We start from the raw sequence: 25015 nt of genomic DNA on the forward strand, positions 1-25015 counted from the left end.
AAACATTTCCGAGTCTTTATTGTGTTTAATCAACTTGTGTTTATACAAAATTAACAAGTTTTTGATTTCAAGTTTTCCCATCTTTGTGGAAATTATACATTCAGTGAATAAAAAAAAGCACAAATCGGTTTCTTCCAGAACCGTGAAGACACATCCCTGCCATTAAACCACAGGAACTGTACATTTTGTCCATTTGCAAGTTATTTTGGACTCATGTTCAATTTAACCAGTTTGTCAAATAAATGACATGACGGCTAATACATGTATGCGTGGATTTCAAATGTTTTTCTCAATGCAATCTTCAGCAATCAGGCAAGACTTCTGCTCAGTTTTCTCATTTTAAAACAGTTTCTAAAGATGGCGCGTCATGAGACACAGTCGTTGACAAATCGTTCACTCTGTCTGAAAACAATGTGTTGCGATTTGTCATTGGCACCCGGCCCTCTTGACTGCAGAAAAATGACTTGCGTGCGAGGGAAAGAATTGATTTTTCTTGCATTTTTAATGAAATCATTGCATCAACCTCTGTTAAACATAGCTCAATGAACCACCAGGGAGCTGTACATTTATAAGGCTTGTTTTATGAGTACTTTTGCTTTTCATTGAAACCGATTTTGGGTTCTTGGTGAATTGTGTCATTAAAAATCTCATATTCTTCCTGAAAGCACTTTATCATGTAATGTAGACCGGTAAAGTGCCCTATACATTTTGTACATTGATATCTGTGGAAAAGCGATGCTGTCACGTTCCCCTCCCTGACCGAGCTGGTGTGGAGTTTCAGCTAAGAGAATGGGTTTTGTAAAGGAGACAAAAGATAGAAAGAATGCTGTTTCACTGTCTTGAAGACACTGTTGTTTTATGTACATCACAGTCTCACACTTTATATAATGTCAACCTTGTGAGCTACCTACTGTACCTAGACTGCATTTTTGGTTTTAATATGAAAAAGCATCAGGTGATGCTGAAAATGTTTCTGATTCATGGCACTGTATAGTTTCCTCTTCGTGGTGGTTTGTGTAACGATCAAACTGTAGTGTTTTTCTCTATCCTTACCTTTCTTATATTTTGTACAAATCACAACTAAGAAAACGTCTGACTTGCCCATGCAAGTCATAATTCGTTCGAAGTTGATGCTGTCAATACAGCATTTGCCCTCTGGTACTCTTTGAAAGACCTGAAGTGCTTCTACAGAAGAGCTGAAACGAAACTACTGTTTCAATAAAAGCTTTTCTAAAGATCCCGTTTCAGATCACTTCAAGACACAGCGCAGGGAGACCTCTGGTGTCGAAAGGCTATACTTCAAAAGTCGTAACCTCATCCGACAGGTTAATTCCCTTAAACTGAGATCAGCCGCCATCGTGATCGATCACATTTCAGGGTGCATTCCATTGTACTGATTCCAACTTAATGACAGGTTGGTGAAGATGGTCGATGTATATGCTCGTGACATATCTCCATTGCCTTGAAGCATTTCTGTAGGCATAAATATTTGATTGCATTGTTTTGTTTAATGCCACATCTTGTATGTCACTGTTGTTTCGGTGCCCCAAACTGTAAACGGATTTTGGGTTTAAAAATAACAATCTGACATGAAACCAGCTGGCGCTCTCAAAACACCCAGTTTTTTATTTCCTTGTTGAAACCAAGTTTCATAATCTTTTTACATCTCTTCCAAATATATCAGATTTTACTCGGGTCCCTCCTGGAGTAGCTGTGCATGGACGATCCATCAATGTCCTTGTAAATAAAATATACAACGACCGTTTGCTTTTGCGTAGTTTTCAAGTGACCTCGTACCACCTCTTCTGTAATGTCAGAGATGTTTTAAACTTGTGTCAGACACAAACTAGCAAGTAGTCAAATGCCCAAGTGTATTTGCATGCCATTCTTTTTGTGTAACTCTGTAATGCCCAAAGGAAGGTTTTCTGGACCAGTCCGCTTGTAAATTTCAATGTTTGTGTGATCACCAAGATAACAGTTTCACACTGTGCAACACCAGGTACTCCAAATTTAAAATGAGGAGAATGTTACCACTAAAAACTGTGGGAAATCCACCCACCAGAATGATACACACAAGTCCTCTGAACATTTCTTCCCCCAGGCAGGGATTTTCCCATTCTGACTGTTTTCTTTGACACTCCAGTGTTTCGTTCACAACCAGTTCTGTCTTTTTACAATCACAATGCTCCATTTTACAGTCCTCGGGTGATCTGATTTCTACTAGAGGTTTAGGTTTGGACTGCAAAAATGTTGCACGGTTGGTTGAGAGCTTTTGTTGCCGAACAAAACTGTATGGCAAACCTGTTTGGTAAGAACACAGGGCTACATTTCCCAGACCGAACCATCGTTCCTCATTGTAAAAAGACCCAGCCCTGTAAACTGCACAGCTGTCGTGTGTTTTTTTTGTTTGTGTGCCAGAAGTCTGTGCCACGTACAGATTGGCAGCTTTGTCGAGCACGGGCGGCTGTATTGGCGCTAGTTCGAGGCCAACCGGGTCCTTTTTCCCGCCCCTCTGTGTCAGCGTGTTTTCAGGTGAATGAGTGAATCTATGGGCTGATTTTGTCTGAAGGAGGCCCAGTCCTCCGGTCAGACTCAACAGAAGCACCATAGCGGGAAGAATTAGGGAAAGTTCCTCCATACCGGGAGAGGGGGTCATGATAAAGCCGGGAAGACAGTTTACAAGACAAGAGCCTCTATCCAGACAGGTTTCTGTTGAAATCTCTCCCAACTTCCAATTGTTACTGCAATGAATCCCGCTCACGATCCACACAAGGAGACAACCGAGGAAGCCCATCATTCTCGTGAGTGTATTTTCAATCTTCTTATCGAGCTTTGTGTTTTCCTGAGAGCACAGCAGATGAACCATCAGTTCAACAGTGATCAGAGGTGGGGTCAACATCAGCACCACTCCATAGAGCTGAGACAGAAAGAGGAGGAATCGAAGGGCAATCACGTCCGAAGACACTTGGAAAGAGATTAAGGACTCTGTGATCCAGACGAAGAACAGGAACACTGAAGGGACAGAACGTTTTTAATGGATGAATTATGGCGCTGAAAATGAGGACAGAATTATGATTAGATTCTCAGAGATATTAGCTCGGCTTACGGGTGACAGCGAGGTCGGTGAATAACAGCAGGCACATGCAGCAGAGACTGACGCTGGAGACGGAGCGCATGAGTGCGGGCAGGAACAGAAGAGAGCTACATGACACTTTAAACACACACAGAAAGAGTGCAGCCTCCAGAACACCCTCCATCTTCACACTTCAAAGAGGAACAAACACAGTGCATGTTAAAGTATATCTTGAGTTAATGCACATTCTCTGAAAGGAAGTTTTAATGCACATGTGCAACTGACAGAAGGAAGAAATTTACTGAACCTTTGCAACAAGTAGCAAGTTCCAAACACAGGTGTGAAAGGGATAGTTTATAAAAACAAACATATGTAATTTCAAATCTGCATGACTTTCTTTCGTCTGCAGAACACAAAAGAAGATATTTTGAGGAATGTTGCTAACCAAACAACACTGACCTTCAGTCACTTTCATTGTATGTAAACAACAAAATCACAAAATATCTCCTTTGTGTCATACAGATTTGGATGACATGAGGGTGAATGTACAATTCCAGTTTAAATTGTTGTTTTTTACCACGGTAGATGTTACACAATTCATCAGTGCACATTAATGAAAAAGAAAAATGCTTGTGTTTTCTTTCATCAAAGAACAATATGTACAAAGTACTAGGAAATAGCTTTCATTATGGCAGACTATTTTAGTTGTGATTGGCTTCATCTTTGTTTCCAATTGCCAATCCGAAGTGAATAAAGCATATTCTGACGTGTACAGTAGTGCCCACAACTAATGTCAGGAGAGGATAGTTGTACAATATTTGCATGTCATTTTCCTCACCCTCAGATAGTGGGGTGTATGTTACAAAATGGACAAAACACAGGTATTTATTTCATCAAAAGTATTTGCTAAGAAACAAACTGCAGCATATTAGGGAATATGGGTTTATTATTACAAAACTGCATCGAAAAGCTTACAGGAAAATAAAGTATATTAAATACAATTGTATCGGTTTTGTTCACCCTGTCTTGCAGTCATAGTTTGTAATAAATATTTTGGCTCATGACTCAATAAGCTGCATGTTTTGTTGGTTAAATTCCAATCATATTGTGTATTTTTGAAGATGTCAGTTTTGGCCACAACTGTACATATTCTGAAAATGTATAAATATATGCAACTAGCTTTAGTCAAATAATTCCTGTGAGGTATCACAATCTGACATGCTGAACCAATATAAGTCCTTCAGAACTCCTGGTGCTCCACACCATTGCAGTCAAACAGTTGGCTGTACCATGCATCAAGTTCCCAATATTTGTTATGGAATGAGTCACTCTCACCCCTGAAATTTGCATTTCTCTGTAGCTCAATAGATGTAATGTTAAGTTCCACTTTCAGACACTTTAAACTCAACATCCACGCTGACATATGAAAAGTAGAACAGCATTTGTTTACTATCAGAGCAAAGCTTTAATTACAGGGACCCATACAGAAAACAAAGTTGCAAATGCCTCAACAGGTCTAAGTTGCTTAAAATGATGCAAAGCAGAAAGCTACAGGTTGTCCAGCAGAGGTGCTGGCAGATATGAGAAGAGCACAGGGTTCCTTACCTGCTCACACCACTGCAGTTTGTAGGTCAGATTGTCTTGACAGTTGTGTGCCTTTTTTGTTATTGTCAAAGCATGTGTGCATTTCTCTTCTCCCTCCCCCAGCGGTACGTGTCTAAACATTTGTGCTCTACCTAGACTCTATAACGGCACAAGCACTTGTCAGTGGAGAGGGAGTGTCAGAGTTTCATTGCATCTAACACACAAACCAAACCAGTCCAACTGCTCCCTCGGGGTGAAAAGCACACGTGTATTCACTTGTGTGCGATGCTGCTTCTCAATGCCGTTCGACAGACCTGGTGTAAAGTTTTGGCTGACAGTGGAAAACCATAAGACGCTTATCAAAGAAGGATTTCAAGGACGTTGTGGATCCATGCGGTGATCCTGGAACGGCCAAATAGAAGTCGTATTGGCTCGTGCTGCCATCTATTGTCCATTTAGGATCAAACATAAAAACCGAGATGTCTGTAAAGAAAAACAAGATTAAAACTCCGTTATCAGAATAAGGAAAAAAAATCTTTCATTCAGAGTTTACTTGGAGAAAAAACTCCCCACAATTAAAACCAATTGTTTGCAGAACTCATATTAATATGATTTTATGAACACACACACACACACACACATACACATATATATATATATAAATTCCGAAAGAAATGTTAAGGCTTCAGAAAATACAAACACTATCTACGAATATAAAAAGAAATATAGCCTTCACATATCAGAAATATTTCAATATATCAAAATGAACCAACAGCTATAGATTTTTATGAAATATAATAATACAGAAATATTTGCGATTGAGATATTGCACATTTCTATTGTATTTCCTCAATTATATTGAATCTTGTGGTGTGTTATTTATGCATAGTATAATGGAATATTCGCAGAGATGTTGCTATTTCACACGCTGTTGCAATGGGTTCCCTAACTCGTTAAGTGTGCGGCAGTATATTGCATTATAAGTATTGTCTGCATTCTTCATCGCTATTCATTTCGTGCTATTTCAGTTTTGCTGTTTTGAAACGAAAGACACAACAGCACAAAAACGTTTCGAAATGGTAAGATTTCTTCACGAGAAGGCTGCATTTTGTGGTTTGGATCGTGTGGTTTCGCTATTAAAACATTCAGCCTGCAGCACCCAGAAGTGAACGGCAGGCGACCCGGAAGGTCTGCACTCCCCCTGCACGCAAAGCCGAAAGATCATCTGAACCTTTCATAAAATCTAATAACTCTACAGTCGAGGTGTGTGAGGTACGTATATCACTCTATGGTAATCTTTACCGTTGCAAATACGTTCGAGGGGACGTTTAAACGACGTGTGTAAACGATGCGAGCAGTTATCGCAGTTCATCGATCGAGTGGGCAAAAAAGTTCAAATAAAAGAAAAAATCCAAAGCAGACTTAATGTTACAATGTTGCATCTGCACGCTCGTGCATCCGTGCGTCATGATGGAAACGTTACATTTTCGCGGGAGAATTGCGCGTGATTTGTTCGCGTCGCTGAAATGTTGCACGACATCTATTGTAGGAAGTGTCGTTTTTTCTCTGTCTTTTTTTCCTCCTGCAGCCGGGCTATTCAAACCTGCAGATCTAAGTAAACAATCATTCGCTCCCTTAATGCAAACAATGCGGCATTTAACACGTCGCGCCTTTGATGCGCATTAAAGCGCTTCTCTGTGTAGCAAACATTTTTGAGGTTCTGCAGAATATGGCGCCCCGTCCTTATAAAAATAAGACGGGCTGCCATTTTTGTTTTCCTTTTGTCTAAATTTTTTAATAAAACTGTCTGAGAATGTGGGAGAGGCAGACGCAGGGGAACTGGACATCTACACGCCACGACAGGCGTCTAATCGCGTTATTTTTAAAGACTTTTCGTTTGTCATCGAAGACAACGTGCTTTTATTTGGGAATCATTTCAAGGATGCTGATAGAATAGAAGAAAAGTTAAGTAAGTTTTATTTCGGTTTATATCAAAGACTCAGAAACGTGTCAGTCTTTGCCGGCGTGATCATTTGATGTTGTTTATGCGTGCTTGTCGTTTCATTTGTCGATAAATTGGTTTGATCGCTGTTGTTAAGCAGTATACAAACATGAGTAATTCTGATTCTTACGAATGCGTAATCTTGATAAGTAACATCCTATGTTTTTCCTCTGTTGGCATAGTAATATATAAAAACTATTATTAAATCATTATTGTCAATATTTGTGAAAATGTAGCAAATTTGTCATTTTAAATATACAATAGAAAAAAACTTTATACGGTTTGATGGAGAGCTCATATTCATCTTTGTATGTTCAACCATACACTAAATAAAAAGGAATACATTACGTGTTTAAATACTGTATATGTGTCAAAAGAATCTCACTCAACATTTGTGTGCTGCCTTCTTCATCATATTATAATGTTGTGTAGTTAGTACACAATTGTGTCGTACTTGAATGACATATTAAGCAAGAATGTAGCAGATCAATATTAGATGATGAGATTCTTCTTCTTGTTAGATTTCGCCTTTAGTAATGTTTCCAAACTGTATAATTTCTTTTATCATGTTCATACATTATGTCTATGACACTGCTCTGGGAATGTTTTGGCGGTGCTGGTGGGTCTTAAGAGTGTTTGACTGAGGGGCCTTGTGGAGAAATTCATTTACTGCAGCCAAAAATAACAAAAGTGATATGTCCAAATATATGAGGCCCGAGTCTGCGGAATATTTCCTTAATGATGCCGAGGGAGTGACTGTTTCACTTCCTGCTCAAACTCGAGCCTTGAATTTTGCCATACGAACCCACATTTTCATCTATAAATACATTTTTGGGTCAAGTTACAAGTTTTATTATGGCAATTAAAATGTGTCATTTAACTTTTTCGTTGTGAAAGCATTTGTCGTTTGTAAATAACTCTTAACTATCACATCATGAAAGTACTTCCTTTCAGCAGCATTTTGGGTAGAAATGTGTTCGAGGATCCTCAAACATGGTGTGATATCCTGCGACTGGTTTGAATCATAGTCCGAAAGTAAATATTCGAAGGTTATACGCAATCTTCTCAACAATCTGTCGAGGCCAACTACCCAAATTCAGCAAACTGCAACCGACTGTTGAAAATAACCAGAGACTTGTCTAGACCGCAAATCGGGTCCGGTAGTGTATTTCAGCCTTTAGTCTGCGAATCCTGGCAACAAAACCTATTTACCGTAATAGTATACACAATAAAAAGGCTCCTTCATTCATCTAAACATTCATGTTGAATATATTGTTTCACCAGGCGATGTCACATTACCTAAAATTGGTTGCAAGCGTCTTTTCGGGTTGTCTTCAAGTAGCGTCTCATTGCAGTATAAGGGTTGATTCAGGTAATCTACTTGCACCCGAATCTGCTTTTCTAATCAATAAATAATCAAGCTAGATTAAATCCAATCCATACCATAGTCTGTTCTGCCGTTTATCTCAGCGGTCTCCCTCCATTCAAATAGATAGTTTCTGTGAGCTACCAAGTGCACATAATGTTATTTCAGAGGCTGTGACTGTCTCTGCCGAAGCCAAACACTGTGACCTACAAATTTCTCTTTGATAGCATCCTGCATGATTTCCCTGCCGAATGCAAAATCTCATTTATGGTCCGCCTTACCTCTCTCTGTGTGCTGTCTGTAGCATTGACCCTCTCAGCATTGACACCATCGTGTCCAAATAACAAAGACAAAATGGATCCATTGAAATGACAATTAACTGTGTGAATTGTAATCAGTCAATCAAGCATTTGACTTTCTGTGTTGCAGAATGGCAGAACCTCGATTTAATAATCCGTATTTCTGGCCACCCCCGCCGTCTATCCCTGGTCAGGTAAGAACAAGCAGCTCAGCACTTCTCGCATCATCCCAACAAATCGTGCTGTATGTACATGAATCGTTTTGCACTGTTTTCAGTTGGATAACCTAGTCCTGATCAACAAGATCAAGGAACAGCTAATGGCGGAGAAAATCAGACCCCCACACCTGCCGCCCACTTCTGTCCCTTCCCAGCAGCCTTTGCTGGTGCAGCCCACGGCCACAGAAAGCGGGCAACACAATATGTCCACGCCCAAACTTCAGCAGATGTCCGGACTCCTCGCTCACAGTACCTCACAGCCAGACATCGCTCTGCACGCCAGACCCGCCTCCAGCACGGTAGCAGGTATCTTCTTCTCCTGAAAACGTAGTTGGAAATATTGGACTAAAGAGCGTAATGTTGAGTGTTGGCCTACCCGTAATCTGTGCAGGTCGTATTCTTGGCGACGTAAACTTGAATTTGGATGACAAGACGGCTATCAAAGCACGGGGGTTGTGGGAAGACTGGCATTTGCGCCAAATCATCGACCAGCCATCCAGGGCCAATCATCTGTCAGGTATATACTGTACACTATACACTCACCTAAAGGATTATTAGGAACACCATTCTAATACTGTGTTTAACCCCCTTTCGCCTTCAGAACTGCCTTAATTCTACATAGCATTGATTCAACAAGGTGCTGAAAGCATTCTTTAGAAATGTTGGCCCATATTGATAGGATAGCATCTTGCAGTTGATGGAGATTTGTGGGATGCACATCCAGGGTACGAAGCTCCCGTTCCACCACATCCCAAAGATGCTCTATTGGGTTGAGATCTGGTGACTGGGGGGGCCATTTTAGTACAGTGAACTCATTGTCATGTTCAAGCAACCAATTTGAAATGATTCGAGCTTTGTGACATGGTGCATTAGTAGCCATCAGAGGATGGGTACATGGTGGTCAAAAGGGATGGACATGGTCAGAAACAATGCTCAGGTAGGCCGTGGCATTTCAATGATGCCCAATTGGCACTAAGGGGCCTAAAGTGTGCCAAGAAAATTTATCCCACACCATTACACCACCACCAGCCTGCACAGTGGTAACAAGGCATGATGGATCCATGTTCTCATTCTGTTTATGCCAAATTCTGACTCTACCATCTGAATGTCTCAACAGAAATCGAGACTCATCAGACCAGGCAACATTTTTCCAGTCTTCAACTGTCCAATTTTGGTGAGCTTGTGCAAAATGTAGCCTCTTTTTCCTATTTGTACTGGAGATGAGTGGTACCCGGTGGGGTCTTCTGCTGTTGTAGTCCATCCGCCTCAAGGTTGTGCGTGTTGTGGCTTCACAAATGCTTTGCTGCATACCTCGGTTGTAACGAGTGGATATTTCAGTCAAAGTTGCTCTTCTATCAGCTTAAATCAGTCGGCCCATTCTCCTCGTACCTCTAGCATCAACAAGGTATTTTCGCCCAAGGACTGCCGCATACTGGATGTTTTTCCCTTTTCACGCCATTCTTTGTAAACCCTAGAAATGGTTGTACGTGAAAATCCCAGCAACTGAGCAGATTGTGAAATACTCAGACCGTCCCGTCTGGCACCAACAACCGTGCCACGCTCAGAATTGCTTAAATCACCTTTCTTTCCCATTCTGACATTCAGTTTGGAGTTCAGGAGATTGTCTTGACCAGGACCACACCCCTTAATGCATTGAAGCAACTCCCATATGATTGGTTGATTAGATAATTGCTTAATGAGAAATTGAACAGGTGTTCCTAATAATACTTTAGGTGAGTGTAGTTTACAATATGTGATGTAAAAGTGAAAGTTCACCCGAAAATAAAACTTCTGCCATCATTTATTCATCCCCATGTGGTTTGAAATCTGTATTTGACTCTTTCTTCTGTGGAACACAAAAGAAGATATGTTAAGAAATGTCTCGGTGGTTTTGTGTTTGTACAATGGAAGTCAACGGGGGTCAATTTTGTTTGGTTATCAACGTTCTTCAAAAAATATTCTTTTGTGTTCTGCAGAAGAAGCAAAGTCATACAGGTCTGAAATACATTTTCACTTCAGGATAGATTTCTACTCTATTTTATTCATCAGGACTGTCACTGACTTCTCGAACTGCCAATCACATCACATCCGAATCCACAACGCCAACCACCCCGACCAGCAGCAGTCAAACCCGACAGACGGCACCTTCCCCGAACCTCATCTCATGTCTGTCCGGCGGGATGGGGATGGACGTCATCAAAAACAGCAGCGGGCTGGCGGGACTTTTGGGTCCACCCCCGAAAAGCATAGGACGGGGTCGCAAAAAGATCAAAGCCGAGAGTCCATCCGGTCCCTTGTTAGTCGTTCCATATCCAATCCTGGCCTCTGGAGCCGACCAATCACCTGTCAGCATCACTGCCAAAGAGGGGAAAACCTACAGGTACAGGTGCATTGCTGTTTCTTTTTGATAAAATTCTTTATTTGCCCTGATTTTATTCTAAATAGAATATCGTTTTAGCTTTCAGTTCAAGTGAAAAGACTGTTTTTACAAAGGTCTTTTGAAGCCTCACGATAGTTTTTTGGGGGAGGAACAGACTGAAATGTCATAGCCCTTAAAAAACACTTTTGAAGTCATTTCACTGTCAATAACAGAGTTTGATTCTCACATACTGATTTAAAGCTTGAATTCACTAAAAGCCAAATGCATTAATGTTGATTTGCGTTTCCTCCTGCAGATGTAAAGTTTGCCCGCTGACGTTCTTCTCAAAGTCAGACATGCAGATCCATTCCAAGTCCCACACGGAAGCAAAGCCACACAAGTGTCCTCATTGCACCAAGTCCTTCGCCAACGCGTCTTACCTGTCGCAGCACCTGCGCATTCACCTGGGAGTGAAGCCGTATCACTGCTCCTACTGTGAGAAATCCTTCCGCCAGCTCTCTCACTTACAACAACACACCAGGTACTTCAACACCCAAAACTAAAACATCCACCACTTAAAATTGCGTCATTATCGCCATCTGTTTTTAAAACATAAACTGATGTTTTTGTGGGTTAAAGTCGAATGATACAAAATCTTACCCGTTTAATTTCAGTTGGTATTGAATTTTATCTTAATTATAAACTTGGAAAGTTGCAGACATTTCTAGATTTGTCAGGTGTTTTTAATGCAAAGAAAAACAACTGTATGTTATGACCAGGGCCAGACGGAATCTGCGTCCGCGTGTATCCGCGGATATTTCCGCGGATTTCCGCGGAATAGTACCATGTATTTGATTGAGTACGCATCAAGTACTCTGCTGTTTAGTGTTGCTATCTGACGATTTTATGGCGTGATTGATTACAAAGACATCCACATTCTACTTCTCAAGTGAATCTTATAGATCGTGATCGTTTCTAAAGTAGGCTACAGAACAAGCTAATTTTACCTCACGCAAAGCAAAAGTAAAAACCACAAATGAAGCAGCCTGTCTATATAACTGTCCACACGATATGGTTGTCGTGTTTGTATTGCATCACGTGTTTTTGTTGATAAAAGCAAGCTTAGCCTACACATAAAACTTGGGTTTAAGAAGCGCTGCGTAATCAGACGCAGCAAACTCACACACAACAATGCAATGAGCGAATAAGTTTGTTAAAGTGCTTATGTTTTTTTCCACATTAATTCCTTTCTTCTTCATCTCATGTGCTGAAACAGTATCACTGAAAGATCCATCAAAGTAGTCAAAAACACGACTGAGATCGTCATAGTTTAAAGCTGTGAACAGCGTTTACATGATCATCATTATAAAAATATGTCATTCTGCATGTTAAATGTATATTATAAATAAACAAGTAGGTCTATATTCAATAATGGTGTTTATAAAACATGTTCATAACGTTTTTATTTAGGTTTAATTGCAATTTTGACAGCTGATTTGTAAATGCTTTTATTTTGTGTAGTTTAAAGGCCCATTCTCTCAAATGTTTTAAAACAGTTATTTAAAAACCTTTTTTCAATTTAAAACACATTTCAAGCAATATAAAAACTATTCCACAGAATTCCGCAGATTAAGGAAAAAAATCTGCGCAGAATTAGCAAAAATAGTCAGCAGATTCCGTCTGGCCCTGGTTATGACGATGTGCATTTCATTGGTATCAAACACGTGACCTTGCATTAGCTAGTGCTACTGAGCTACAGTCAAGCAGACTTAAGGTGCATCTCAAATCACGCACTTATGCACTATTCCATGCCATTTTGTAGCATAGTGTGAGTAGTGCGTTCATGATTTAAAAAAGTGCTCTTTAATGATGCACTCATTCAACCGAGAATATGAAGTGTGGAACTCTGGACACTTCACCCACGCGACAGTCGCAGTTGCGCTTACGTAGCGGAAGGAAGGCCGAGCTATCAGACGCTGCTTGAGCAAAGTTCCCCTGCAGAGTGATAGCGCTTCAATTTAATGCTGACTGAATGCAGAGCAAATCAGATTAAAATAACATTAAATGTACGATGTACAAATCGATTTTTATTGACATGCACTGTGTTGTGAGGTTAACGTCATTTGCCCTCGTCTGCGAAACCGCGCACACTTCCGGTTAGTATAAAACCGCTTTGTATTCCATTCGGGACGATACTACTCTTGTTAAATTCATTTGGGACACGACTTCATAAACCGTTAAAACAATCGTGTAATCTTTTCCACAATGCAGAATCCACACTGGTGATCGACCCTATAAATGTCTTCATCCAGGCTGTGAAAAAGCTTTCACGCAACTCTCTAATCTGCAAGTAAGACCCAAACACGCTTCATGTAGATTTAGTTTAAAGAATCAAATCTGTGTGTCTGTGTGATCGTGTTTGTGTATAACGGAGATCTGTATTTCCTCACCGCAGTCTCACCAGAGGTCACACAATAAAGACAAGCCTTACAAGTGCTCCAACTGTTACCGTGCGTACTCCGACTCGGCCTCCCTCCAAATCCACCTGTCCGCTCATGCCATCAAGAACGCCAAGGCGTACTGCTGTAGTATGTGTGGGAGAGCGTATACTTCAGTAAGTACATTCACATTATTTCTGAAATAGGACATGATCTATTGATCTGCTTTCATTGTAAGGTTCAATTCACTTTAATTCAGCTTTATTTTTAGAGAATTGTGCCTTTTGTTCACTTTGACTCACGAATTCACAACCACAAAATGTTTTCTCATCTCTCAGGAGACTTACCTTATGAAACACATGGCCAAGCACACCACGGTAGAACACATGGTGAGTCAACACTCTCCTCAACAGACCGAATCGCCCAACGTTCCCATTCGCATCTCTCTCATCTGAACACGCCGATCCCACGTCCATCTGCGGTCAGTCATTCCCCAACTTTGGCATAAGCAAAACCGCCTGTTCTTGGTGGTTTGACCTTTTGTGTGTGTTTATTTTTCTTTAAGAACATTCCTAAAGGTATGGGACAGTGTGGAAGAATGCTCAGAAAAGCAGCAGCAGTGTTATTTTGGGAAGGGTTTTATTCCTCTCGTTGAGTTGAGGGGGAATCATTGGGTATCCAAAGATGGTTTAGCAGCACTTTCAGGCCACACAGTTTTGGCTTTAAACGTTTCCGGTCTGTTATGACAATAAAGGCATTGCTCTTGGCAGCTAAACGTTGCGACTGCAGGTATTATGACCAAGTCCAGTACCTCCTGTCATATTTTTCTATGCTGTTTGGGAAAATTCCCCTTTTTTCGGGCCACTCAAAGTTGGTTTGAAGGCCAGTGGTCTCGTGTTTTGATAATGTCAATCATAAAATGTTTTCATTCGTATTGAATTTCCCGGCTTCCTGGGGAAATTCTAATGAAAATAGCTTTAGCATTAATGTTCATTTTTTATCAAGAGGACTGTTATGAAACTGCAGTGGACTTGATAGGCAACTCGGCACATTTTGATGTTTTGCAATAATAATTCCTTATTGCTTCTGAGATATTTTTTGGCATACGATTCTGATGTTTCCCAGCACTGAACAGAATGGGCAAATACAGAATATAGATCTGAAACTTTTGTCTCTTCGAGATAAACCGGCAACGCCTCGAACCATCTGCTTTGTGTTACGAGTGTCTGCATTTTATATGCAAGATGTGTGAATCCCACAAACAAAAGTAAAGCAGTTCAGTTGTTATTTTACCCCAAAAGAAAAGAATAAATGTGACATATTTATGCACCTCCTCCCACGTTGTATTTACTGTAATGAAAAAAATACTGGTGATACTTTATTGTAAAGACAATTGTAAAGTCCGTTTGTAAAGAGTGCTTCCAACTACACAAAACGATAAACATAATATATATTTATGTTAAAAAAGAAATCATTATGGCCAGATGGGGGAGGCATGAAAATAATGTCACATTGCAAGAAGTCTGAATAAAACGGGCATAATTTTAGATGCAAACATTTTTTTTCTTTTTGTGGTGAAATATTCTCAAGTCTTTGTGAGATTCACACAGATAAAGTAGCACAAAAACCCGTCTGAATATCAAACACATGAGAAATCAAGCTGGATTACAGAGATGCCCGTGAGGTTTGTGTAGCTGTATCTATGTCTAGAATACCTCTCCGGCTTATTATACACATTTATACTTATTATCATGTTTAAATATAACGACTAACATGTTCATTTTACACATTTTAAGCCTTAACCGTTTTATCACTAGTTGTTTACCATCACATTTTATATATTTTATACCATATTGGTGTTTACTTGTGTACTCTTGTACTTTTATGTCATTTTATTTCTTAGCATGAACATGCTGTAAATAAACGATACAGTACTTAAGTGTTAACCAGTTTATATAAAAATGACTACATGTCTAGTTATAATAAAATATACCTTTTTATTTGTCTTAAATTGTGGTACTATAAGGTTTGACTTGGCTGCTACATGCAAAGTCAAGATATGGAGTGAGGTGGACTTTGTAAAAGTACTCTAATAAATACATGAGAAAATCCTCGAACGGTGTGTGTTTGTGTGCTTAATCTTACATGATCATATGAAAACTCAGCTTTTCCGTATGGTAAGAGCTACATTTCACTTTTTTGATATGATTTGGTTTTTTACAGCGTTAAGCATTGATGCTATTGAGGTACGGTGTATGTCCTTGGGAAAAGAAACATGGATTCATGGATAATAACTGTTTAGGGCTGCTAGCAGTTTCTATCCGAATGTACCGGTATCCTCCTCAACAAACAATCCATATGTCCATGTTGAAAATTGGATTCTATGTCGCGTTGGGTGAAACCGTCTATAATGATAACAAGCAAAGAGGAAAACTTACGCACGAAGTTCAGGTAAATCTATCATCTCGTTTTTTCCAGCGTCATGTACCACGCATTTACAGTACATGTACAGTTTTATTAACAAACAAAAGGAAAAAACAAAGATGTAGGCAGATTTACCTTGTAATTGTCTTGTTCTCGGATTATAAAAGGTAGTTTTGTTGTGTTTATTTGGAACCCAATCCGAGGGTGAGTAAACGATGACCGAATTTTCATTTTTGGGTGAACTGTCCCTTAAATGCATATACCAATGCGAGTACAACCATATTGTTACTCTAAGATAAAAATCCAGCAAAATATGTTAAAAGACTTAGTTTATTTAAAATAAATAATATTTATCACACAATTCTTACAAAAAACAAAACAAATAAATGTATGCATTAAAATAAAATGTATGTTTTCATATGGGTGGAGTGGTTTGGTCTTGGCCCTCTATCACACGACTCTCAGCGGTGACGTCCTGTTTGATGATGTGAACAGATCATTTTAAGAGCCACAGTCATCTTTGCAATCCAGAAGAAGTTTAAGTCTTATACTTACGCTGCAGTCCGTCTCAGACAGTATTGTCAAGCTTTCAATGTGATCGCACATTTGTGCTGCTTTTTTCTGTAGTCGAGTATTTTCTTCCTCAAGCAAATTCATTCTGCGTACATTATAAACATGTGGTTTATAGATAAATCATGGACAAACAGACGTAAATGAGTGTAGTTGTTTGTCATAAGTACCTCATCTGCATGCTGGAAACTGTATCTAAAGCATTCTTCCGTGTTTCTTCTAAATCATGCAGCTGAGAGAGAAGATCGGTTTTGTTCTGAAGCAAAGCCTCGTGTTCAGATGAAACCATATTCATCATGTCTGTCGTCTGAGGGGCACGCATCAAAGGGCAGGCATTTCAAAATCGCACAACTTTTCAATTCTCCGTATATCGTTGTATTATAATGTTACCTTTTCTTCCTGCTTTTTGATGATGCAAATGTCTTTCTCCAGATCTTTTATTTTCTCATCGCGCCACGCGGTTTCTCTCAGGTACAGGCCTTTTGCTCGGCTCAGCTTATTTTTGTAGCGAATTTGTTTGTTGGTGTATTTACTGAAAAATGGGACAACTTTGGTCACAGCACAGTTCTCAACAAGAAAGGTTTAATGCGTTGAATTCATCTGTTACCTTCTCTGGGTGTCTATGGTGACAAGAGCGAGCTGAAGTTCTGTCTTTAGAGATTCAGTCTCCTGTTCGCTGTTAGTCAGTCTCTTTTCTAGATCTTTGATGTTTTCCTGAAGCTTCTCATTTAGGAAACAGAAATAAAGATGTATAAGTTACATGGTTTCTTACTGTTTTAGTTAAACATGTACTAAACTTCACAAACGGCTCACAGCATTATCATAATCTAAAATGATGAAATGTCAGATCTGTATGAAGTGCCTTGAGTTGTTCCTGCTCCAGGTCAGAGATGTTCTTCTGAAGCTGTGTGACGGTGTTCATCTTGAGTAGCAGTTCACGTTTGGTTCTCTTGAGTTGTTCGGTTAGTCTCATCTGTCCTTCAGCATCCTGGACGTCCCGGGACTGTTATCACAGCAGAATGAGCTCAGTCAGTTGTGTGTTGAACGTCTATGTCTTGTATAGTTTATTTTGTCTGTTCATCCAATCAGCGAATGAAGATTTTCTCACCTGGATCAAAGCTCTGGCCTGGTTCATTTCTACCTGCATGGCTGTGGACTGCTGTCTGGTCTTCTCCTGCTCGTCCTGGAAGACAGACTTCAGCCGGAAAACTTCATCTTCCAGAAATGCGATCTGAAGCAGCCGATGAAACATTCCTTTAGTATGCATGCTTACCAGCTTTACGTTTAAATCAAAGGAAACTTTGAAGGTCTGCTTGACCTGCTTTAGATGTTCCTCACAGTGTCTTTCCTCTTCTTGCGTCTCTAACTTTTGTAACTTCATTACCAGATATCTGATCTGTGAATGAACAAGTAAAATGAATAAAAGTCATTAGAAATGACTTTGTTTTTGTATGTTTTAAGTTCTGACCTCCACCTGCAGGCTGCCGGCGGTGCTCTTGTAATCTTGTGCTTGTTTCTCACAGAGTTTCTGGAAGTTTTGAGTCAGCTGTTCTGCCTCCGTCCTCCTTATGTTGTGTTCTTCACACTCCTCCTCCGTCCTCCTCCTCAGGTCTGCTTCCATCTCAAGCTCCACCCGGAGCTTCAACGTGACCTCCGTCAGATCTCTGAGCATGTTCAAACACTCCTGCATCTCTTCAACACACCTGTAAGGACAACTGAAGTTTGTTTATTTTGTCATAGAACACTTGATTCTTGAAAATCGATTCTGTTTTGGTTACAGTGTTATAGACGTTAGAGTTAGACATATTTGATTTTCAAACACGTTTTTGATTCGTCGAATTGAATATGGCATCTGTTGTTAAGCCTGTGTTTGTTGGTTGGATGCAGTGAATGACATAACAGAAAACTCTACTGTTTATGGATGTCCTTCTCATTTGGATTCTTGTCCGATGTGTCTCGCTGTCAGAGTAAAATAAAATTATTATGATTAAATGGCGTCTTCAAAGATATTCAGTCTAAATATCTTTACGTAAGTGTGTCACTTTAAAATATAACATTCATGATCCAGCATTGTGAAAGTGAATTTTAAATGCGATTATTTTTATCACCTCCAGGAATCGTAGACTCTCCGCCTGTAACCTTTTTGTCTCCCCCAGATGGCACAACTCTTCCTCCAGTTTCTCATTTCTTTCTTTGGTCTTTCGCAGTTCAGCCAGTTCTAAAATCATTAAAAGCACGCAAACAACCGTGTATTTCTTAGGTCCGATCCATTAAAGCAAAACCACCAGAATGAGAAAGCCGGAATGATACCACATCGCTTCAGTTTCTCCACTTCCCGCCGGAGATGTTCGACCTCCATCTGAGCTTCCTGCAGCTCTGGTTCTGATACATAAACATGATTGTGATGTTGATGTTTTCACGTGTAACTTTCATCCAGCGTGTGACCTGTAAAGGGATTTACCGTAAGCCTTTTGGGTCAGTTGAGAAGACTCAAGCTCATCCGTCAGTCTGCGGATCTCCTTGTGGGCCATGGAAAGCCGGACAGATGCTTCCTCCACGTCTCTTTCGAGTTCTTGTACTGTCCGACCCTTGATGTCATCACTGTACCGTGGCTCAATTGCCTGGAGGCAAGAAAACATCCAGGGCCATTCAACACATGACTTTTTTCATTTTATGAGCACATGCATTGCAGGTAGTGATCATGACATCTTGCGTGTTTGGAAAAAGTTGCAATTAAAGGGGAAGAAAGTTTGAAGGTTATAGGGTCTAGTGGGTAAATAAAATGTTATAGAATTCTGTTTAAAGTCCATCAAATTAAAACAAATGTTTAATCTCACCTGCTATGGATCATGCATTTTATGTCATGCAGTGGGTTATATAGACAAACTGTATATAACAGCACATGTCGACATACGGGCACCAGTTTATGTTTACTCTGAGATGCTTGTCGGAATCCCAGGAGCTTCTTCCAGGGGCTCTGAAGCTGTAGTGGTGCCACCATGTGTAAAGATGTGAAATAATCATGTAACATCTTCAGTTGAATTTGATTTTCCTAAACAAACCTCAGAAAAGAGGAATGAGGTGAGGAACGCAATACAAATGAGAGATTTTCAACCTTGACCACATTTTCTCCAAACCCCTCTGCCAGTGACTCCTCGCAGCCATCGGGATGCCCGGTGGTCTTTGTATCGCCATCATTCTGGCTCTGTACTCTCTCCAGCAGGGAGGCTCGGTCTGCGAGGAGATAGGCCACTTGTTCGCTGAGGCTGATGGGAATGATATCAGTCAGACCTTCCTGAAGCAACATCTCTGTGATCTCGCTCCTCTGTGTCTCTGTAAAAACAGACTCATTCGTGTGAAGTGAAGGGTCAGTGCGATGTAACGGATGACAGACAGGAGTGATGGTGCACCTTGCTGCAGGTGGATGTCATTCAGAGTCACGCGGAGCGTTTGGTTCTCCTGCTCAAGATCTAAAGCCACAGAATCTCGTGTCTTTGTGAGACTCTTAATGTCATTTACATATTGTTGAACCTGAAAAAAACCCAAACGTGAAATCACAAACGAACAACAAAAATGTCATGTATCTGTATATTCCTTGCTCAATTGTTTCTTTGTCTGTCCATCCATCTCTCTCTCTTTATATCTTGCGCAGTCTTGTTTCATTTGTCCTCTCACCTTTTCAATCTCAGCGTTGTGTTGTTTGTGCAGATCTTGGATCTGTTGTTTGAGAGCTCTCAAAGTCCCTTCGCTGTTCACGACAAGTTTCCACAGCAGACACATTTTCTCATCGCTAGATGCTGAAGGGCTCAAGCCTTCCTCCATCAGACGCATCTCCATGTCCTTAAACACACGTATGGAGGTGAACATACAGATGTTGAGTGTATGTCTTGTTTAACGTCAAGCACGCGTGCGGATCGTTGAATCATCTTCTGGTGGTTCCAGCAGACTCCGCATGCGCACAAGAACGTTTTCCTTTAAAACGTTTTTAGCAAAAAAATTCCCATTCGTTTTTGTTCACACTGTATTAAGCGATCCAAAACAAACCGTAAGAAACCTCGATACAGTGTTTATCACAAGACATGTTACCCCTAACAATAATGCGTAAAATTAAGAAAAAGCGCTTGGAAACGAAGAAAACGAACTTACCCGTGCCGTGCACATCTTTTCCAGTGACTTAAAAACCTTTGATAATAAAATTATTTCATTGTTTAAAACCGAAAAACACGTTTCTTTGATAACGTTAAAGCTCCTTTTAATCGTCTGACCGCGCGGATTGTTTAACGCACCCACGCGATTAAAGAAGCGAGCGATACATTGTGTCTTAAGTTATGACATCATACGGCTATAAAGTATCATATTCGTCTTATTAACTTGTAATGCTCGACCTTAGGCGAGAAACTGTGCGTGGGAGCGCGCGCGCACCCGTGTTCTCGTATGGGACGTCCCGCTACGAGTCCTATAAGGTAACAAACGCATTTGTACTTTGACAAAATTGATGCATTATATAACACGAAAAAGTGAGTGGACGGTTTTATAGGCCTATTCTCAAACTCAAATGCATGTTAATGTACAGTACTGATAAAAGTGGGTCAATTTGGTTTATTTTGAATTGCATGGTTCATAAGATTGAAAGACGTGATGCTTTCCATGGGTGGAAAAATGTCCAGACGTTGGAGTCCTGTAATGTAACGTTGAATTAAACAAAGCAGACATATGTTTTCAAAGTGAAGTCACATGGAAAAACAGTAAGAACACCATGCAAAGTCGAGTCCTATTCTGTTTGTATCTACAGATTCCAAATGGACCATATGACAAAAGCATCATGTAGCCTAATTCTATAAGGGTAAATATAGACTTTTCTCCCAGGGTTTGGGTGGATACCAACTTTTTTTTACAACGCCCATTTTTGGGGAGCTGTGAAGGAAACTTCTCCTCTAACCGAGCCCACATTCCTCCCTGGACCGCTTTTCCCAACCGGACAGAGTGAGCGTGTGGAGGAGAGGAGGGGGAGGAGTCGGCTAAACAGAAGCAGGAATAACACAAGACCTCACAGAGAAGTTTTTGTTGGTACGACCACACAAGGTAAGCTGCATTTTTACATTTTTAAATGCATTTTGACCACCTTAAGATGCTTTGTGAAGACTGTGTAACATTACATATCCAACAACAGTTGTTATATACACTTCAGACTTTTGTTGTGTTGATGGCAGAATCTGCTATTTTCTCGTGGATTATAGGTTCGGGGAAAAAAATATAGAAAACACATATAAAGAGATATCTACAGTAGGCACGGGCTGTCTATAAGTTGCATGTATGTTTGTCTATGTACTGTTTGTACACACCCATGAATGCACAATATACATATACAATAAAGACAAAAGTGTGATCTCAGACCTACCATAGAGGATTATGTAATCATTATTCATCCAAAAATAACAAAAGCTGAACTGAAACTACTTGTGATGTCCTGTTTTTTTATATAGCAACCATGTAAACACAAGGATGTATGGGTCAGTGTAACGTAAAACAGAGCTAAAGAATGTAATTCATTAAAGCCAGCTCTTGATATCTGCTCTGGAAATAGATGCTCACAGTTTTCATCAAGTAGCAACACACAGTGGTGACATGGGTGTGGAATCTTGGGGTTTGGAGGCTCTACAAGTTGTGTAATTCCCAAATTTCCATCAGCGTGTTAGTCAAAACAAGACACGCGGTGCTCAGTCATGAATGGACGTTTTGTTGCAGGAGAAGAAATTTGAGCAGAAGCCGTTTTTGATCCGTTTTAATTTCTTCTCATTCATCTCATGTCAATGGAAAAGCTCCTCGCGGTGAGGTGAAAATTTGTTTTTAGCCATGATGGCAGCGAAGTAACACTACGGCGCACGAAAAAAGTTTGCACGTCAGTCCTAAATGTTTGCCCGGAAATAATGCTGTTTGCCCATGGCGTCATTCAAACCAGAATAAATAAACTGGAAATCTTTCCTTGAGCTGAGGGCAGAGACCCTCATTTGACATCTTATGGATGTATGAGATGGCCTATGAGATGACTTTCTCTATCAGATAGAAGTGCTCTGGGACAGAGAACTGAGATGTTTACACAGCGCTCCTTGATGTCAGGCAGATCAGAGGCCTTTCAGAAACACAGATTACATCCCAAAACAATCCTCCTTTTCCCATGTGAGAGATGTTATTTTCAACTAAAAACGTTTCTTCTGTAGGATCTAGTAAAATGGCGTTCCTGCTGATGTCAATCACCGTTCTGCATTTGGTCACTCTGGCTATGCTGTTTATTGCCACCATGGAGAAGGTCAGTCAAATCTCACTGTACTCTGTTGTCACTCAATGTTATTTTTTTTAAAAACAACATTCAATACTTTTTTCGGTAGATATGAATCTACTCTCTGAGCAAACACATCAAGTTTAGCATCATGTCAAACGGACAAGAAATGTGACGTTTTGTAGTCAGAGATGTTTTTGTGCAATATTGTAAATTGATCAATATGAATCACAAGATGCAAAGATCGGCTATCATGCAAAGTAAATCAAATTAGACAAGCTTCATGCATTCACATTTTTCCAGTAGTTCCATTAGTTTAGCTTGATTAGTCTCGTAACATGTGATTTGTGTAACACGAAAACTGTCCATAAAGGTGCTATACTGTAATGTGTTCGTTGTTTCAGTCCTGGTGGTCTTGGGGAGATGTTGAGAACACAGATCTCTGGTATAAATGCATCTTTGACAACAGCAGTGAAACCTGGATGTGTGCGTCAGCCAGTGAGAGTGGTAAGAAACACACAAACTCATGTAAAATAACATTTATTTGAGTGTAGTTCAATGTAAAGTTGAAAAGTTTTCTCTCTCTCTTTCAGAATGGCTGCAGTCAGTCCAGGCTCTCATGATCTTGTCTGTGGTTTTGTCCTCGATCTCATTCATGGTGTTTCTCGGGCAGCTCTTCACTATGTCTAAGGGAGGTCTTTTCTACTTCACCGGTTTATGTCAGCTGTTTGCAGGTAACTTTTATAAATATGTGACACCGTCTGTGAAATCCAGACTAAAGTTGCATAATCTATTTATGAGAGCATTAAAGTCATCATAGCAATTAAAAAAAGGTAATGCGTGTTTATGAATATGATAGATACAGTACTTACGTTTTTATTCATATGATTGCTTTTAAACTGAAACCTGAAAAACATGTTTTTAAGTCATTATATATCGTGTTGTCAAAATAATTATGATTTATAAAACGTGGAAATATGAGGTTATGGTTCGACATCAGAAATATGATGATTAATAAAATTAATGATTTTACATAAAAATAACAACAGAAATTGGCATCTGAAAACATTTCAATCGTTAACATGTCCAGTCGATATGAGAGATATCAAGGTTATATTCTTAAAGAATGTTCTTTACATTCTGTGTAGGATAATTCTTTTGAATAAAAAACTGTAGCTGGGTTTTAGTGACATATTGTGTTTGTATTGCTTTGTTTTCTTTGATTTATTTAGTGCTTAGACATATCATATCATATCATATATCATATCGTATCGTATCGTATCGTATCGTATCGTATCGTATCATATATCATATATCATATATCATATATCATATCATATCATATCATATCATATCACAGCTTGATTTGTCATGTTATATAAATATCGTGTTGTGCTGCCACCTTGTGGCCACTCTTCAGTTTCACACAGTTATATCATGTTCTCTGGTTTCATGCAGGTTTTGCAGCATTTGCAGCTGTGCTTATCTTCACATTTCAAAGGAAAGAGATTCTTCAGGATATTCGTGAGCTTGAGATGGGTCGATTTGGTTTCTGTTACATACTGGCCTGGGTCTGTGTGCCTCTCTTACTTGTTAGTGGAGCCCTTTATGTCCACCTGCGCAAACGGGCCTGATTTTCACTCATGCACATGTAGCACATGTCTTTGCTTTAGAAATGACATGAAGCTGTAGCTTTATTTTAGAACCTGTTTGTGGCTTGCCATTTTTATAATTTATTATCCAATTCTTAGTTTGTAGGACCAGGACACCTGCTTTGCTGCATTTTGATAAAAAGACGTGCTGTATTTTCCCATAGTGGGAAACTGTTCCTTCTGAAGATTATGATAGTCAAATGGGATTTAGATACTTTACTCTTTTCTCAGACTGCGTATGGATGGTTTTATTCAGATCATTCACTCAAAACCTGTCATTTTATCTTTTGTATTGTTTTACATTATAAACATCTGCAGTCTCTATACCTAATAAAACAATTTGTTTAAAGCAGAACGGTAGTTTTATGTGTATTACATGTTCTTACGTGTGCTTAGCAAAATATTTATGCAAATGTCAGATTCATCGTTTCATATCGAATGCAAAAGAAATCTTACCACAAAATGTTGTAGCTCAGGTGGATAAACATGTGTTCACAGGTAACCTGTTAGGTATCAACTGCGTCACGGTGTACTCTGTGTATGAAGTGATTTACATAATAATTATGACTAGATCTGTGTCATTTAATAACAACCTTCACGCACAATTCATGACAACAGGAACCACTACACATAACGTTGAATAAATATGAATGGTTGCGGTTATATGCTTGAACGCATGCGACCTTTCAGCATGTCAACATTCCAAACATTTTCTGCTTTTGAAAACACAGATCCAATCTAGACGAAGTTTGT

General features: G+C 39.7%; 4 protein-coding genes across 13 annotated transcripts; 2 read left to right on the forward strand and 2 right to left on the reverse strand.

The window, feature by feature from the left end:
* On the reverse strand, positions 1–5102 carry LOC306909109 (uncharacterized protein). The gene is made up of 3 exons (XM_079482509.1): positions 4679–5102; positions 3107–3264; positions 1–3012 (listed from the first exon to the last, which is right to left on the reverse strand). The coding sequence occupies exons 2-3, from the start codon at positions 3255–3257 to the stop codon at positions 1964–1966; spliced, it is 1200 nt and encodes a 399-aa protein (XP_079338635.1). The 5' UTR covers positions 3258–3264; positions 4679–5102; the 3' UTR covers positions 1–1963.
* A 485-nt stretch (positions 5103–5587) lies between these two features.
* Positions 5588–15454, forward strand: znf362a (zinc finger protein 362a). 10 transcript variants are annotated; one of them, XM_079482902.1, is made up of 10 exons: positions 5801–5920; positions 8455–8518; positions 8602–8848; positions 8934–9059; positions 9660–9716; positions 10592–10922; positions 11218–11442; positions 13173–13251; positions 13357–13515; positions 13678–15454. In XM_079482902.1, exons 2-10 carry the CDS (start codon positions 8456–8458, stop codon positions 13792–13794), a joined length of 1404 nt encoding a protein of 467 aa, XP_079339028.1. In that variant the 5' UTR covers positions 5801–5920; position 8455; the 3' UTR covers positions 13795–15454. The 10 variants fall into 10 exon arrangements, with proteins under 10 accessions (XP_079339030.1, XP_079339031.1, XP_079339028.1 ...); XM_079482897.1 differs by having other exon boundaries at positions 5815–5929; positions 10592–10928; XM_079482901.1 differs by having other exon boundaries at positions 5818–5929.
* Positions 15455–16081: 627 nt separating this feature from the next.
* On the reverse strand, positions 16082–20769 carry LOC306909328 (uncharacterized protein). The gene is made up of 17 exons (XM_079482909.1): positions 20480–20769; positions 20009–20173; positions 19744–19864; positions 19449–19666; positions 19248–19316; positions 18795–18954; positions 18442–18715; positions 18246–18292; positions 17802–18036; positions 17652–17729; positions 17442–17564; positions 17196–17336; positions 16941–17053; positions 16724–16865; positions 16504–16640; positions 16319–16421; positions 16082–16238 (listed from the first exon to the last, which is right to left on the reverse strand). Exons 7-17 carry the CDS (start codon positions 18559–18561, stop codon positions 16179–16181), a joined length of 1299 nt encoding a protein of 432 aa, XP_079339035.1. The 5' UTR covers positions 18562–18715; positions 18795–18954; positions 19248–19316; positions 19449–19666; positions 19744–19864; positions 20009–20173; positions 20480–20769; the 3' UTR covers positions 16082–16178.
* A 547-nt stretch (positions 20770–21316) lies between these two features.
* emp3a (epithelial membrane protein 3a (MAM blood group)) lies at positions 21317–24615 on the forward strand. Its single transcript, XM_079482715.1, has 5 exons — positions 21317–21415; positions 22552–22640; positions 23015–23117; positions 23204–23344; positions 24069–24615. Exons 2-5 carry the CDS (start codon positions 22563–22565, stop codon positions 24242–24244), a joined length of 498 nt encoding a protein of 165 aa, XP_079338841.1. The 5' UTR covers positions 21317–21415; positions 22552–22562; the 3' UTR covers positions 24245–24615.
* Positions 24616–25015: the final 400 nt, after the last annotated feature.

The sequence above is a fragment of the Barbatula barbatula genome (genome assembly GCF_947034865.1).
Source record: "Barbatula barbatula genome assembly, chromosome: 20".
NCBI lineage: Eukaryota > Metazoa > Chordata > Actinopteri > Cypriniformes > Nemacheilidae > Barbatula > Barbatula barbatula.